This window comes from Strigops habroptila, chromosome 1, assembly GCF_004027225.2.
Source record: "Strigops habroptila isolate Jane chromosome 1, bStrHab1.2.pri, whole genome shotgun sequence".
NCBI classification, from domain to species: domain Eukaryota; kingdom Metazoa; phylum Chordata; class Aves; order Psittaciformes; family Psittacidae; genus Strigops; species Strigops habroptila.
Window position 1 is genome coordinate 101,266,601 of NC_044277.2, and position 17,157 is coordinate 101,283,757.

At 41.2% G+C, this 17,157-nt stretch overlaps 1 protein-coding gene across 3 annotated transcripts in view; it reads right to left on the reverse strand.

Moving 5' to 3' along the window:
* The window catches only part of MINDY4 (MINDY lysine 48 deubiquitinase 4), a 74,331-nt gene extending 72,257 nt beyond the window's left edge, over positions 1-2,074 (reverse strand). For 2 of the 3 annotated variants that reach the window (XR_003992072.1, XM_030490908.1), the window contains exon 1: positions 1,847-2,074. Coding sequence is in view for 2 of the 3 variants with exons in the window: in XM_030490908.1 (XP_030346768.1) it covers positions 1,847-1,909 (63 nt within the window). In the remaining variant the exon portion in view is untranslated. The remainder of the gene's footprint in view (positions 1-1,846) is intronic. The other variant, XM_030490900.1, reaches the window with a different exon arrangement.
* Positions 2,075-17,157: the final 15,083 nt, after the last annotated feature.

Consider the following 17,157-nt stretch of genomic DNA (forward strand, 5'->3'; position numbering starts at 1 on the left):
GTGTTTGGTTTTTCCATCAAGATGTGAGACAGCTTTTCATAAATGTGATTCTGACATGGGTAATTACAAAGTCTGAACATAAATGTGCTCCAGCTATCAGTGGTTTCAGAGCCTTTATCATGAATTGAAGTTACTCTGATCAGTCTTGGGTTAGAGATCAGTGAGATGTCTCTGGCATCAGCTGGTTTGGAGGCTTCAAACATCCTCAGGTACTTTGAATCTCTAGTCAGCGTAAATGGGCACTTCAGAGACAAAATATACAGGCATCTCGCTTTCTGGCGGGAGAGCCTGATTTATTGTGCATTAAACCAATTTAAGTGGTACAATACCAGACCACCATTTTGAAATAGAAAGTCTTAATTCCTTCTATGAAAGGTTATTGTTACAAGAAAGGATATATTTTTCTGCACATGGATCTGATGGCTTAGATTTAGGGAATGATGGATAAGTTGTGGTAAATAAAGGATCATTATCACAGTCAGCTCCAGTGTGTATTGAAGATTTGGGGGAAGCAGGGGAATGCTTGTGCAGAAGCACGAAGGATTATTGTTTTGACTCCAGAGTCTATTGTATAAAATAGATGTGGCAGTTCAAGTGTGTATTAGTATTGTAAGCTATAGAGCCTGTGTACCTGCAGTGCATTCCCCTTTATTTTATGCTTTCATTCAGTTTTACCGTGACACATATCTAACTCAGAAATGTATATGTCTTTTCATCTGAAAAAATCTTTGTAATCTGTGAACTGACAGATTTGAGCCTCCCCTGGCAGTAAATGGCAAATAATGAATTCTGCACCTGAAATTCTGTTGGCAAATGCTTCAGCTTTGCTCACAAACATTGAAATGTGCATTTGGAGACTGGATGCAAAACAGGTAAAGAAAATTGAGGCTTGTGCAGCACTTAGTAAGATAGTGGCTGTTTAATTTCTGGTACAAGCTAAGTCATTGCTGACATGGGAGAACTGACAGGACTGGACATCAGCAGCATTTCCTTAGGGTTGAATGTAAGTACATGGTGGTTGGTGCTTTCACTTGGAAATGTGATGGTGCCTTTTCTTCTGCTCAGTCCCACACTCCTTTTACAGCATTAAGTTTGGGAAAAGTATAATGGCCTCTTTTTTTCCTTTCCTCCCCGTCCTCTTTCTCCCCCTCCCGAGAAATCTGCTGACAGGCTACAGCTGAGAACGGGGGGGGGGGGAGGGAGGAGGGGGGGGGGGGAGAGGAGGAGGAGAGAGAAAAAAAAAACCCCACACAACAACAAAACCAACAACAACAAAGTGTAAAATCAAACCCGAAATCAAAAGAAAGCACACCAAAAAAAAAAAAAAAAAAAAAAGCCAAAAAAGAAAATGGGGGAAAAAACCCAAAACCCAACCCCAAAACGTTACCAGTCTCTCTAGAACCATTTGCCTTTTGCCTTTTTTAAAAAAAAAAAATATTTCTCCTGGGAATTTTTCTGTGCCGCTTGAAAACACAAGGACAACAGCAAGATGGGTAATTAATGAGGAGGAAAAAAAAAAAAAAACCACCACAAAAACCTGAAACTGGATTTCTTGATTTAATCTGGGGTTTTGCAGGCGTGTTGTGGGAAAGACTCGGGCTTTCCCAAGCAAGGCGGATGCTGGCCTCCAAGTTCAGCAATAGAAAGGCTTTGTGGGAAATGTAGTGCCGGTACTTCCCCAGCTCGTTACCCTTCATGTCTGGCTGCTTTAAGGCTGAAGAAGTCGTGTGTCGTTCTATCCCCCTTCCTTCCTTCCCCCTAGCATTCCTCAATCTATCATTAATACTTTACATTTTTCATGTGCCATTCTCATTTGTACTTGCTGGAGAAAATCGAGACAAGTTACCTTTCTACTGAGAAATTCTCTCACGAGTGATGCAGCCACTTCTTCCACAAAGGAGTTCTCCATTTTTAACCCAAAGTGTGCTTAGGGTGCGTTTTCTTCGCTCCATCTACCACACCGTTCTCGCCTCCCGGCATTCCAGCTCCCGGTGCGGGCGGAACGGCCGCGGTCCCACGGCGCGGCGGGCCGGTGCCCGGGGTGGGGGGGTTGCTGTGGAGACCGTGTCATCGGCAACAGGGAGAACTCCTCCCCCTGGAAGGGTGCCGAGGAGCGGCTTCGAACTGGAAGAGCTCGTGGTGTAACGCTGCGGCAAGCATCCCATTAATTGCTTTATTGCTTTAAATAATACATTTTGGGGAAAGGAATGTTCAAGTCAGAGTGAAGGCACAGTTCTCTCTCTTTTTTTTTTTTTTTTTTTTTTTTTTGAATTATACACATAGTTAACTTGCAACCTATTACTCCTGTGCTAATGCAGTTTTTAAGCGTGTCATAGAGCCACAGAATAGTTTGGGGCGGAAGGGACCCTAATGATCATCTGGTTCCAACCCCCCTGCCATGGGCAGGGACACCTTCCACTAGACTAGGTTGTTCAAAACCCCGTCCACCCCGGCCTTGAATGCTTCCAGGGATAGGGCAGCTACAGCTTCTCTGGGCAACCTGTGCCAGGGCTTCACCACCTTCACACGAAAAATTTCTTCATAATATCTAATCTAACTCTCCCCTCTGTCGGTTTAAAGCCATTCCCCCTTGTCCTATCCCTACAAGCCTTTTTAAAAAGTTGCTCTTCATATTTCTTGATGGTCCCTTTAAGCACTGGAAGCTGTGCTAAAGTCTCCCTGGAGCCTTCTCTTCTCCAGAGTGAACAATATATGTTCTTTAGTAAAATTGAGCTCTTGTATAAAACAAACAAAAGGAAAATGCAGGTGCTAAATTTAGCTCGATCCCTCATACTGGCAAAGTCCTGGGTGGCAGCATTCATCAACTGAATGTTTCCTTTCAGATTGCACCTGCATTAGCCGGCAATACAATATATGCAGGAAGGACTGTGATGAATAATACTTCAGGCTTGGGGATCTGATTTAGGTTGGAGAGGTTGTATAGCTGAGTACCCTGCTCAAAGCAGGATATTGTCCCAGGATGGAGATTCTGCAGCCTGGGCAACCTTGTCAAATATTTGACCGCTCTTCGTATAATATTTTCCTTATCTAGTTAAAAATTCTCTTGCTCCAGCTTCTGGCTGTTTCATCTTGCCTTTTAACTGTGCCCTTTGAAACAAGTCTAGCTCTATCTTTTCTTTAACCCACATTCAATATTTGTCTATATCATCTAGACTCTTCCCTGGTCTTTTTAGGCTGAGCAGATACTGCTCTCCCAGGTGCTCCTTGCACCTTGTGTGCTTCAGCCCCTTAAAATTGCCTCATTGGTACCTCATTGTACTTGGTCCGCTTCATTCATTTCTTTCTTAAACTGAGTAGTGGGGAAAGGAAAACATGGTGTTCCATATGTGACTTCAGGAGTGCTTCACAGAGGGGCATTTGCACTTTTACTGGTGCATTATAGTATGTGGCTGGGTGCCAGTGCATCCTACCAACTCATTTTCATCTTGTTTACCTGCTTTCCAGGATCCTGTTCTGCAGAGTTGCTTTCTTGCATAACCAACGCTCTGGCTGTCTTTTTGAGTGGATTTATTTCACTCTAGTTGCAGGACTTTGCATGTGACTTTGCATCACCCACTAGTTTTTCCATATGCATATGTAGGAGATCAGGCAGAGCACCCCTCTTCATCAGCTTGTCCATCCAGCACAACATGAAAACATTATTGTCAACACACTCCACAAGTCTCTTGGGTTGGTTGTGCCAGGCCACATTTCTCTTCCATGAAATGTTGAGGTGCTTAAAAAATCGTCCATGAGAGGCAGGACCTGGTGATGATGATGCTTCTTACAGTTCTATAAAGAAGTTGTCATTTCTTCTCAGTGGAACAGGTTGTGGCAGATCCCCACAGCAATAGCTCTTTTGTTGACCTTCCTTTTGGTCCTGACCCATAAGGCCCATCATTTGTTGCGTAGTAGATCTCTGAACTCAGGCTGCTGCTTTGCTTACAGCACAGTTCTCCTTCCCCCTCTTCCCTGCTTCTCTTCTCCAGCCAAGTCAGCTGGTTTTAGCTGCTTCCAGGCCTGGTGGTTTGCTTACTTATGGGTTAGTTTTGTGTTGTAGAGGTACCAAATAGTGTATATGCAAGACTAGTAGCTGGTTTTTGTATAATTTTACTTGGTAGGGCATCAGCTGAAATCTCAGCCTGAATTCACATGCATGTCAGCTCTGTGGCTGACAGAGGATGGAATGTGACTTACTAAATAAACCCCTACAATGGAGGAATGGTCAGTGGAGATGGGCAAGATGATGTGCCCATGAAGCTCAGAGAATAACGCAAAGAAGCCCACTTCATCTCAACACAAAGGGGACTGGATAAACCTTTGTTTTAGATAAACACCTATCAACAGTTGAGTGTATCAACTGGTGGTGTAAATATTTCTCCTTGAGTTCTTTAGAAGAGTGTGTCTCCCTGAGTTAGCCAGACAGCATAGGGCCAGTGTATACATGGCTCAGCCCAACAGAGAGTATAAAAACTAAACAACTCACAAAGTCATTTTGAAGAGAGCAACAGGCTTGACCTGGCTTCAGCCTACGCATTTCTTCCCAGTTACCAGGAGTGCCCAGTTTGTAACAGTGGACATATTATAGAGACCAGTAATGGGGATCATACTGGTGATGTGATTGAGCTGTGTATTGCAGTTGATATATTTTGCTAAGTGTAACTTTTACTCATATTGTGGTGTTGGTATATTTTATATTGCTCTGCTAAACCAGGAATCCTGTGTAACATCGAATATCTATGAATAAGTAAATTTGATATGGAGCATTATACCCTCCAAATGTGGAGTATTTCAAAGAACCTGGTTGGTAGGTGCTGTACTCTTGGTATGTTCTTGGAGAGCTTGAGGAGATTACGTTTTGCAACAGTTTTAGTTAGTTCCTCTGTATGTCTTTTGGGGACATCTGGAGAAAAGAAGATTGCCTTGCGATGGAACTGAACTATCATGTGCCTTCAAGATATCAGGGGAGGTAATTTGCCATCCATTCAGTTAACTGGATATGCAAACAGCCTGTTGGCTGTCCCAGCTGTCTGCCATGCATGCGTTAACTTGCTGGCATTTTGTGTTGTTATAGTACATGATGCAGCATGCATTTGCAAAAAGGACAGCACTGTTTATCTGTACCCAGATTTTGATACCTGTTTTCTTACAAGAGAGGTAACTTTAGCTGGGGCTGCCTTATAGGCTTCTAGGTTTAATTAGTCATCAAACTCACAAATACCACTATCCCATCTTTCAGATCCCAGTTGGTGAGAACCAACAGTGGTAGACACTTCGAGCTCACCGCCTGTTCACATAGCAGCTGGGGTAGCATGGCATGTAGTTTAATTTGGCTAGTTCAGCACCACTAGCTACTGAATGTATGCGGTCTAGAAACATTCTTCTGCTAAGGGACTAAGGGAAATGCTGTCAGTAATGAGAGTGACAGTTCCAGCAATACAGCAAATGTGAGGTCTGGAAAGAATTCGTAAGATATTTTTTGAACATTTTGGTGTCTGTAAATGCCATTATTTCCCAGAGTGAGTAATGCACAATGATTGGAATAGATCTAGCTTTTAAAAGACACCCGGAGTTGACTGACATCTTTTTGATACAGATTTTGGAATACAATGGAGTGATATCAATGCAAAGTAATTAGAACAAGTTACGTATTGCTTGTATAATTGCACACAATTATGTATGTGCTGCGGTTTGTTGGCTCCACTCATTCTTTGCTCTGTGCTGTGGAGAACATAATTGCACTTAAGCTTGATTTTTATATGCTGTTTAAGATGACCTTTTTTGACTAGTTAATGTTCCTGTGGTTTTTGTAAAAATGCAGAACATTTCATTGTATGTTAAAGGAGAAAGTGAAATGTATGAAGATTTTTTTGAATGTGAAATGCATAAACTTTTTGTGAACAAAAGGCATTTTTGTAAATAAGGGTTTTGGAGAGTGACTGATTCATACAGGAAAGGTCTGGTAGGTGGGGTGCTAAACAAGAAATCTGGTTGAGCTCCTTGTTGCCAGAGCATTGTTTAGGTCTGCTGCTGTTTCTTTCTGTTGCCTGTCTTTTCAGTCCTTAGCTCAGGCAGACGTGTAGGGAAATAATGAGTTGAAAGCATAAGAAAGAAACACGACTCTCATTGATGGCTCTCCTGTGACAACCCTAAGAGGAGCTGCAGCAGGGGCTCTTTTTCTCTGGGTACGTTACTGGGGTTCTCTTGGCTATTGTTCATCTGTGCTCCTTCAAGTTAATGACTCTGGTGATAGCCTGGAATAGTCAGGGCAGGGTATTATTCAGGTTTTCCCATTTAGCACTATCTCTGTGCTTCTTTGTGTCTGTGAAGATGAACCTTTACTCATACAGTCTAACAGGTCTCTTGCTCCTTGCAGCTTTCTCTTGTCCAGGCCTAACAAGCCCTGATCTCTCAGTGGCTTCTTTCAGGACGTGTACTCCAGCCTGTGACCATTTTGGTGACTCTCTACTGAACTCAGTCCAGTTGATCAGTGTCTTCGTTGTACCAGGGGTCCCAAAAATGTATGTGACATTGCTTGTCCACAAATCGTGTTGATGTAATGAGTACAGATCCAGGGGGGTTAATAATTTCTTTCAGTCAATTTTCCTCGATTAACAGGCCATCCTCCTTTTAATACAGCCAAGAATGCTGTCAGCTGCCTTTGCTGCCAGGGCACACTGCCTCCTGGTATGCAGGTTGCTGACTACTGAGGCCTCCATGTCCGTTGCCATGGACTATTCCAAATAACCACTGCCTCCTTCATGTACTCAGAAGTGTGTTCCAGGAGGACATGTTTCATCATTTCCCCACAAACTGAAGGAAGGCTGAAGGGTAGAACTTTTGGCCTTTTTTTAGAGACAGGTGCAACATTTATCTTTCATCAGTGATTGAGGACCTCCCTGGATCCCCACAACTTTTCAAAGATGATAGTTAGCAGCCTTGCTGTGATATCAGTAACTTCTCAGCACCCATGAATGAAGCCCATGTGGTTCTATGGACTTGGATAAATCATGCTTTCACAGGTAATACTTGACTTCAACCATGTTCCCCGCCAGTAGTTCATCTTGGAGAGGATCTCAGAGACCTGGGAGACCTTGTCGGTGACAAATAAGGCAAAGAAGAAATTGGCTAACTTAACCTGATGTGTCTTTGCCTTTAAAGTCACCTGCTCTAAGGAGCAACAGGCCACATTTTTTTTGGTCGGCCTTTCACTGCTAATGTGCAAGAAAAAGCACTTTCTTTTAGCCCTTAAAAGTCTCCTGCAAGCATGAACTGTGGATGAGCTCTGGCTTTTCTAGAACCATTTCCATATGCTTTGGCCTGTTTCTGAATTCCTTCACTGTAACCTGTAATCTGCCTGTCATACAGCTCTAGTCATTCAGGCCTTTTGTTTTGATGTGCTCATGTTCTCCCCTGACTCACTGCTGCCCATGTGAATGAGCAGCAAGTGTCCAAGGGCTGGATGAGCCCGGGCAGTCACTCCTCAGCATCCTTGATCCAAACCCAGGGGATGCAGCAAATCTCCCTTGACAGGGAGGTGGCTCTTCGTGTTGCCCTCTGGCTCTAGGATTCTCTACGTTAAGGTGACAGACCCCAAGGTAGGGGCTCTGAAATGGAGTCCTGGTCACAAATAATGTGGGCAGCTATACCAGCCTGTTTTGATAGAGTGCTTTGATTCTTGGCCACTTACTGAAAGGTACTTGGAAACAGGATGAACCTAACCTTTGAGACTTCATGGGAGGTCTCAGTTGTTTTTTCATTTTGTTAATCATTATCTAGGCTCACTGATAAAGATAGTCAAGTGTCTGGTCCTCTTCCTGCTAAGCAGGTCCTATCCCTGATACTTCTACTCCTTGTTTTTGCCTTGGGACTACCCTTTGTCTAAATGTCGCAGGTGTGGGTTCCTCTGTGGAACTAACAAATGTTTGTGTGTTCTTGATTATGTGAAACCTTTGGAAGGAAGACTGTGTGTTGACAGTACAGATGTACTTGGGTGGGTTTAAAGAGGTTTTCTGAATGGCATGGTAGCACCTTGACTGACTTGACCAGAATCTGTGGTGAAATAGATTTCTTTCTGCTTTAAAAAAAAAAAAAAAAAAAAGGTACTGTATGTCCTGTATGTAGCTTTACCCTACAATTTAAATCTCCTTTCATTGTGTCACCTAGTACAATGGATGGACCTTGCATGTCTGCATTATATAGATATAATTTTGTCTCTTTTGTGATTCATGTTCTCTTATTCACATGAATAATTGCCTTTCCTTGTTCTCTACCTTTTTTACAAGATAAATTTTGGGCAATGGTACTTGAAGTGCTACATTTTAAGCATTAAATTAACCTTGGGTGGGAGACATAGATCAGCAACACTATGCTAGGAAAGGTTTTCTATTAAATAATTGACAGATTCTTTTAAAGCAGTGTTTAAGCTCTTGAAGGCTATGATATCCACTTTGATTTGTAGAATCTGGGTTTGACCAAAATGATACATTTAGCTTGAACTTGACTTACTGGTGCAGATACTCATTAGAAATCATTTTAGTTCTGCAACTGTACATTTTATTTAAAAATGTTAAGTAGTTTGTGTTGACTTATTCTCTTCTGGATCTGCTGTGAACAGGAATGTAGGAAATTACTGGTGATAAGCTGCATAAGTATTAAAATACATAGTGGGAAGAAGTGTTGCACAAGGAAACTTGAACGGCTTTTGAATTGTCGCCAGGGTAGTTGCTCTCATAAGCATGGTACTGCACTTTGATCATCACCTGGAGGTGACATTAGCATGTTTCTGAGCATGGGTGCTCTTTGGTGATGTCCTGGATGTGATAATTTCTTTTCAACCCTGGGGCAACATAGCTTATTAATGAGAAGTTATTTCAAAATACAAATATATCATGCTAATGGGATTCTCCAAGTACTGACTGATAACACTCACACAAATCCAGCAGCCTTGCAAGGCTGGATTTCCCTTTACAAAGCTGTACTAATTCTTTCCAAATAGAGTGTATTTGTGCATGTGCTCAAAATTTATTCTTTATTATGGACTGTGTCACTGCCAAGGAGGTCACTGGTGAGCCTGTAATTCTAAGATACCTTCTGGAGCCCTTCTTGTAGGTGGGAATTGCGTTAACAGCACTGCAGGCCTCTGGCAGAGGATCTGTTAGTAAGGGTGTGTAGCGTGGCTTTGCCAGCAGTTTTGCAAATTCACATTTGAGAGAATGCTACCCAGTTTTGGTGTTTTATTAGCATTGTCTGTTTGATCCAGTATTCTTGTGTATGGAAGTTTATTCACTATAAAGGATGTTGGAGATGTGGGAATCTTCCCAAGGTCTTCATCAGAAGAGACAAGTACAAGAGTGCTTTTGGCTACCCCTGAATGCTCCTATTATACTTTGTTCATCAAACAGTCGTGGTGATTTCTTAGCTGGCCTCCTGCCTTGAATGTTACTGAAGAACTTTTTGCTTTTTGCTATGAAGTTGAGTATCCATTGTAAGGTGCTGTTTGAATTAATTTTCATCCTCTTAATTTATTGTTTACATCTGACCTGCCATCTTGTATGCCTTTTCTCTTCTCTGCATGTGGGCAAGCTTTCCATTTCTTTGATTTCTGACCTTTTCCTTCTGACAGCCTTCTTAACTCCCTGTTGATCCAAGCAGGATTTATCATCTTTTTGTTTGTTGGCTTGTATTTTTTTTCTCCTTTTTTCCCTTTTGGTGGTGTTTTTATCTGGGCTTCTAATCCAGTATTCTGTATAGGTCTTAGATTGTTTGTAGATGTGATTGTTCCTGCTTTGGGGGCTGTTCTTTTCATCTTTTTCTTGACAATAGCCTTGTTTTTACATTGTTCCATTTCTTTCCAATTTTTATCTAGTTCTTTCTTCACTGATCTGCCCTTTTCTATAGTAACCTAATTGTGTTCTGATCACTGCTAAAGAACAGCTCTTCAAGTGATTCCACTTGAGCTGGTTCCCAAGCAGCACTTGAGTCTAAATCCAAAACAGCATCTCTCATGTGGATTCCTACGCAGGTTCTTCTAGGAGTTCTGTTTCTGCATCTCATTCCGATGAATTGCCAACCCATTCTGTATGTAAGTAGTTTAACTCCTCCTATTGCTACCAGTCCAAACCTGACAGTTTCTGTACTCAGCATTTCATGATCACTGTCATTTCCCTCATGGGAGTCAGTAGTGTGCAGTTTCAGTGCTAAACTGGAATTAGATTATGGGATTCCTAACCTCAGGGTTTCTTCCATGCTTCTCTTTTCCTATAATATCTTTATACTGTTACACTGCAAAAGTACACAATTCTTTAAATATATTGGAACACACCCACCCATACATGTGGCTCTGTTACTCTTGCAAAATTGATAACTTGGCTTTAGTCATCCCATTGTTGAAAGACCCTGTTTTCACTCCGTCTTTAGGACGTCTGTTGCCATTAGGGTGGTCATTAGATGTCAAGCATTTCATTCGACTCCCCCACCAGGTCTCCAGTTTCAGTAATTTGACCAGAGCACACCTGCTTTATTGTGGCTGCTGCAGTCCCAGCCCTGGGCTCAGGAAGGAGGACCCAATGTTCCATGCACCCACATCTTTCCTCATGGGCTCTCATCTAGGTCAAGACCTCTTCCATTCACGTAGAACATCACCATTGCACTGAGGTACCTTCCTGGGCTGCGCCTCTAGGCCGCCTGCTATGCTAAGCAGCTAGTTCCTGCTTGCACACCCTGGCCATTTTATATTTGTGAATGTAAATTAAAGAGGTCTGATGGGGGCCTGCTGTATCATCTCCCTTCGGACAACTGAGTATCTGTCATTTAAAGAGGAAACTTCAAAGAAATATCATCTTGTTGCCTGTGTTTATCAGAACTTTCTTCATTTAACTGTTAGAAATCAAAGGTAGAAAGACTGGAAGATTAAAACAATAACAGCAAGAAGTTTTGAAAAGCTTTTCAAGGATGAGATGTTAAATTATGATGCTTAAAAGCTGTTGCACTGTTTTTCTGCTCAGGACTACTGCTGCAAATTCATGATGCAAGAATTAGCCTGTCAAAAATGATACATGAAGAATGCACACTTAAAAAAAAAGCACACTAGAATACCACCCTCTGAACAGTTCAGAATCAAGGTGCCTTTCTGCTGATTGACTGGAACCAGCAGAATCTGCCTGGTCCATAAGTGGATTCTGTTTACCTTACTATGTATTGTTTAACAAGTATACTAAATCTAAACATTTTTTTTAATAGCTGTCTTGTTGAAGATAATTTGTATTCCTCCAATGGGTTTTGGCTAATATTTTCTTAAGAACTTTTTTGATGTGGGATTGAAAAGCTGTTTCATTTTGTAAAAAGAAAAGGCTTTTCCATGCTGTTTTTTCAGCATTCTTCACTTCCCATCAATTTAAGGAGGACTAGGAGCAAAGGACAGGGCTTCAAAAAAGCCTTTATTTCTGTACTGCGTGGTAGCCCTGGTGTTTCTCTAAAGGTTTGTGCAGCTCTGTGTGCATCAGAGTTACAAACACAGAGCAAGTAATCACAGAGATGCCAGATGCAGTTTGAAATACAGTAATGTAATCCTTTATATAACTCATAAAGTGTGAGTTATGGCATCGTTTCAGTCTGGAACTCCATCCATCTTTTTGTCTTGCTGCTGTGAAAAAGTAGTACTGATTTAATGGGGATCTCAGCTTTCAGTGATAAAAAAGGTATGAAACACAGGTAAGAGTTAAATTTCATAGAAGTACACAAATGAAAGCAAACAATATGTACTTTTCTACCACTGAGTTTTATAATTGCATCTGAGGCCTTGAGAGTAAGCAGCTGTGTAATTTTTGATATTGTTGTAATATTTCATATAGGAGTGTGATGGATGCCTTGTTCTTTATCAGCCCTGTTGTTCAGAGATATGTTGCTGGATATCTTGAAGCATACTTCACTGTTAACTACACACATGTGTGTAATGACGTGTATCTATTGAGTACAATGCTGCTATGAGTTTCCTAATATCGGGTTGACATACTTCTGTGAATATTGCATTTTAAATAGTTAAAAACTAATTTAGTAAAAATCTCCGGGACTATTTGCTAATGCAAGATGTTAAACAGCAGGAGTCAGAGGCAGTAGTCTTACCTTAATGCTTGGAAAGTAAATATAAACAAATGTTTGTCATTATCCAGTTGGAAATCTGGAAGCAATACAACTTAGCAGTGGGACTGTACTTGGAGCATTCGTGCAGTGTCTGATAACAGTAGGCTTTGTTGTTCATTCTTTGTGCAACTCTTACATGTAGCTGATAGCCTATTTTTCTTGTATTCTCCCCTTTTTGTTTCATCTTGTCTTACCGGATAGAATCTGCTAAGATTCTTACAGAACTTTGTTGCCCTACAGTTTCTGAAGCAGGAGAAGAGAGAGAACACGGAGGCTGTGGATAGATGAATTTCGTATCAGCCAACCTCTCCTCACTGCGGACTATTTTAGATGACCATACTTCAACCCAACTTCTTTTTCCTTTTTCTGATACACATTCTTTGTTTGCTGGAGCAGTTGTTTGAGCATAGAAGTCCTCCTGAGCCCATACTTCCATGGAAACAAGCTCCATTGGCTTGATACTGTGGTGACTTAGATGGCTTGCTTAGGATCCTGAAAGTATGAAGCTCTTGTGCAGTGTTTGCAAGTGCCCATTACAACATGCATTACATTAAAACATTGCTCATTTTTCTTGGCTATATAAACAACACATATGAAGATAGCAATTCCTCTGGTCCAAATGAGGGGGTATTCATCTAGGTGGTTGCTGCGCTCTGAGCAAATGCATTTTCACCACCCCTTTGCAAGCCTTTCTGTGTTCTCTCTACCTTTCATAGGAACTGTTGCTACTTTCCTGCATAGGAATGCTTCTGTAATGACCATTATTCCTTTGCTGAGTCCACTTGCCACCATCCCAAAAGTCAAATAATCAGAATAGAGCTACTCTTCGTGTCCAGATTTGATATTTCTGATACTGTCATCTAGGTCATTTGGGTGATGTGACAGTACTTGGGTCCTGTTGGCTTTTTAAGATCCCGGTCCCCAAATGGTCGCTCTGATTACCTCTGGAATTTGGCCATTTCTCACAAAACTCCTCCTTCATCGTGTGAAATCTCTCTATCCTTCACAGCACTGTGTATAGTTTCTTCAGCTTTTCACTCTGTTCTTTATGTTCAGCAGTTTCTAATGTTGTGTCCAGTATTTTTTCATGGTTTGTTCAGTTAACTAAACCTTAAGCCAGTGCCCAGTCCTGTGCTTGAAGACCTCAACAGAAGCATTGTAAGTTTGGTAGCTAATTTTTTTTCTGCAACATTCTGCCTCTCAAAGATCCAGAGAAACTGATAAACTTTGTGGAAAGATATCACTGCTTCTGAATTATCTCTAGTAAAAGCTATATGACTGTGGAAAATCAAGAGTATATTTCATCATTTAAATAAGAATTGGCACTGTTGTCAGGAAAATAATTATCTCAAGTCCAATAGTAAACAATAATATTCTTAGGCACATAGACTGAAAAATAAACAAAATGCAGCATAAAATTACAGGAACAAAATACGTGTTCTGACTGTCAAGTCAGTTTTCAAACAACCTTTTTCTCTTTTAAGATTTTTTTCCCTTCAGATAAAAGGTATGTTTGATGCAAGAATATGAATCAAAAGAATACAGGAGATATTACATTTTTCTGTGCATATAATTGTCAACAAAATAAATTGTTGCCCTGAGTCTCACACTTTTGCTTGCTTTGATTCTGTAGAGCTTCCTCTCCAGCCTAACCTTGCTCTTGTATTTTCTCTCTAAATCCTTTACTGTCAAGCAGTTACTTCTTGCAGAATCCAGCTGTTCTGCTTGAGATGATAGAAATAAAAGATTTTGTTTTGAAATTGAGATTCCTTTTTTTTCCTTGGGAGGGGATTTTAGCAAGGGATTAAGAAGAAGATGGAGCAACCAGAAGGCCCTGCCTTAGCCTCCTTTCAGACACCTTTAAAGCTGTTAAGAATAAACAGAAATGTTTTACTTGTAGTTTTGCCATCAAATTTCTCAGTCCATCTCAAGCTTTTCCTGCTGTGTGTTTGCAGTGGTTTTGGACATCAGACATGAATTGATCACCATCATCTCATACCAAATCATTACTATTCTGTTTCTTTTATACAGTTACACTGATGCATTGGCACAGTCAAGCAGTTTTCTTCCTGGTGTCATTGTATTTTCTAAGGAAAAATATAGAGGTCTGCATGTCTTTGGAGCACAGTTGTGTCTCAGGTAAATGACAGTGTTCCCCCCCGTCCCCCATCTGTGCAGTATGGCTGTTGGAGAGCAATATTCTGCATGCTGCAAAACACTCTCTTCTTCTCCTAAAATGTGCTACCAGCATCTAACTATTAAGGCATTCACCCGCTGTGGGCAACGTGCTTGCTGGGTTTTTTTTCTCAGCACTGAGCAAACTGCAGAAGGTTTTGCGTACGTCCTTGAAAAGCTTTTCCTACTGTACTTTTCAAAGGCTTGACATCTCCTTCCTTTCTTTTTCTCCCACAATTTGCAGCCCACTGCACACATCCGTTGAAATTGAAGTGTAGGCCATCCCACACCTCATGATACCTTCTGTCCTCTTCTTCATAGGCAGACTGAAGAGGACCGCTTTGCCAATTGTGATAGGTACTGCTTTGCAAAAACACTGTCTGGTTTTTTCTCCTCTAAGCTGGAGTGCATAATCATTAATGGCATCAAATTGTGTGCTTGAAATGTGTTGTTTTATTGGGAATTAAAAAAGGCAGGAAGAGGAGGAAAATTAGGAAGACAGCATGTAGCTGCATGTGGACAGTATTTATGTAAATGGAGTAGTTTCTGAAAACCAGGTCATGAATGAACTGGGAATTTCTTATAAATCCCAGATGAAATGCTTCAGATTTTTAGCTATTGCTTCTTTACCCCCTCTCTTTTCTTCTGTGTTACACTGAAGCTATAGAGTAAAATCTTAATTAGCAATTTGCTAGGGCTTCTCCGTGATAAATACTGCAATGCTTATGGTCTGCAAAATAAACAATTTACTGCTTTGATCTTAGCTGATTAACTGACTTCAAAATGCACATCAAAACATCTGAGTATGTTCAGTTTGTTGTAAAATGGGAGACCCAGATAAGTAAACGTTTGTTAAATACTAACAAATCAGAGTTTAGGCAAGTAATTTTTGGCTTTAATATGGAAAAGGTAGACAAGTAAAATGATTTATAAAAACACAAAGTAGAACATAAAGGATTTTCTAATTACTCCATGCAATCTTACTTTACAACACTAGGGCGAGCTCATGACTCGTGATTCCTTTGTTTTCAGACGCTTGTTTGGAGAGCTAACCCTCCTCTCGTTGTCCTAACCATAAATAAAAGAGAAACTTTTAACAAAATATTGCCTTTTACTTCATATTGTAGCAATTTGTGTGTGGGGGTTGGGGAGGTGTCTTGTTAATTGAAGTTGAAATGTAATTTAATACAAAACCTAAATAATATTCTCAATAATGAATTAGTAAAACTCTATTTTTTACAGGTCTTCATCCACTGCTTATCCAAAAACTTTTCCTTTTTAGCCAGTAACAGTTCCAGTGTTTTGGAACCCATTTAACATAAGCTTTTTTCTTCTTTTTTTCCTCCTCTGAGAGCAGCACAGGATTTTTGGTGTAATGTTAGGATTTTTATAATGCATTTCTTGAATATTTTCACTGTCGTAGTGGTCCCAACTATTCTAAATTTCCGTTGAGGTATTCGGGAACATTTGGGTAAATGAACCACAAACAGTAGCAGCGTTTCCGTTCCTTGATTGGATGAGCAGTTCTGGCATGAATAACATACTTGTGTGTGTACAGAATAGCCTTTGGAGCCTCAACTATGCACCCGTGAGATCTTGAAACTAATTTCTTACGAGTATTTCTGCTAAAAAAGGAATGTTCGGCTATTTGCTGAGAGCCTGTGTCTATCCCAAGCTCCTGCGGGAATTTAAGCTTAGTTGCATTTGTTACACTGTAATTTGAATCCATTCCAGTCCAGCAGCTTGCAAAGTTGTTTGGGTCTTGTACCCAGACTGTGTGAAATCTGCAGAAACTACATAACAATTGAAAATGGTTAATGTTTGGGTTGAAAAATAAGGCTGAAGTTAGCCATAGGTTTGCAGGCATTTAGGGTCGTGTATATGCATATGTTAGGAACAATCATATAGTTTCTCTGGCTTCTGTCCTGGCCAGTTTTTCAGCCCTCAGCACTGCTGCCATCAAATACAAGACAACTGTACTGCATATTTGCACCACAATCCTAGATTATGGCAAGATCTCAAATAATCTTCTTAAATATGTTTGACTCAGAATTGGATTAGCTGATCCAGACCCTACTTGCAGGGTTTGGAGTCTAACTTTTGGAGGCAATTCTATAATTTACATAACCAACAAGATAAAATCATGGTTTTTTTTTCCTAGAATCCTAGAATCACAGAATGGTTTGAGTTGGAAGGGACTTTAAAGTTCATCCAGTTCCAACCCCCTGCCATAGGCAGGGACACCTTCCACTAGAGCAGGTTGCTCCAAGACCCGTCCAACCTGGCCTTGAACACTGCCAGGGATGGGGCAGCCACAGCTTCTCTGGGCAACCTGTGCCAGGGCCTCACCATCCTCACAGGGAAGAATTTCTTCTTAATGTCTAATCTAAATTTCCTCTTTTTCAGTTTAAGGCCATTGCTCCTTGTCCTGTCAGTACAGGCCATTGTCAAATGTCCCTCTCCAAATTTCTTCTTGACCTCTTTAGGCACTGGAGCTGCTCTGAGGTCTCCCCAAAACTTCTCTTCTCCAGGCTGAACAATGTCAACTCTCTCAGCCTGTCTCCATAGCAGAGGTGCTCCAACCTTCGGATCATCTTCATGGACCTCCTCTGGACTTGCTCCAACAGCTCTACATCCTTCTTATGTTGGGGGTCCCAAAGCTGGATGCAGGACTGCAGGGATGGGGTCTCACAAAAGCAGAGTAGAGGGGGAGAATCCCCTTCCTTGACCTGCTGGTCACGCTGCTAGTGGTGCAGCCCAGGACACTGTTGGCTTTCTAGGCTGCAAGTGCACGCTGCTGGGTCATGTTTTTTGGGCTAGATCTATCCAAGCCATACTGGA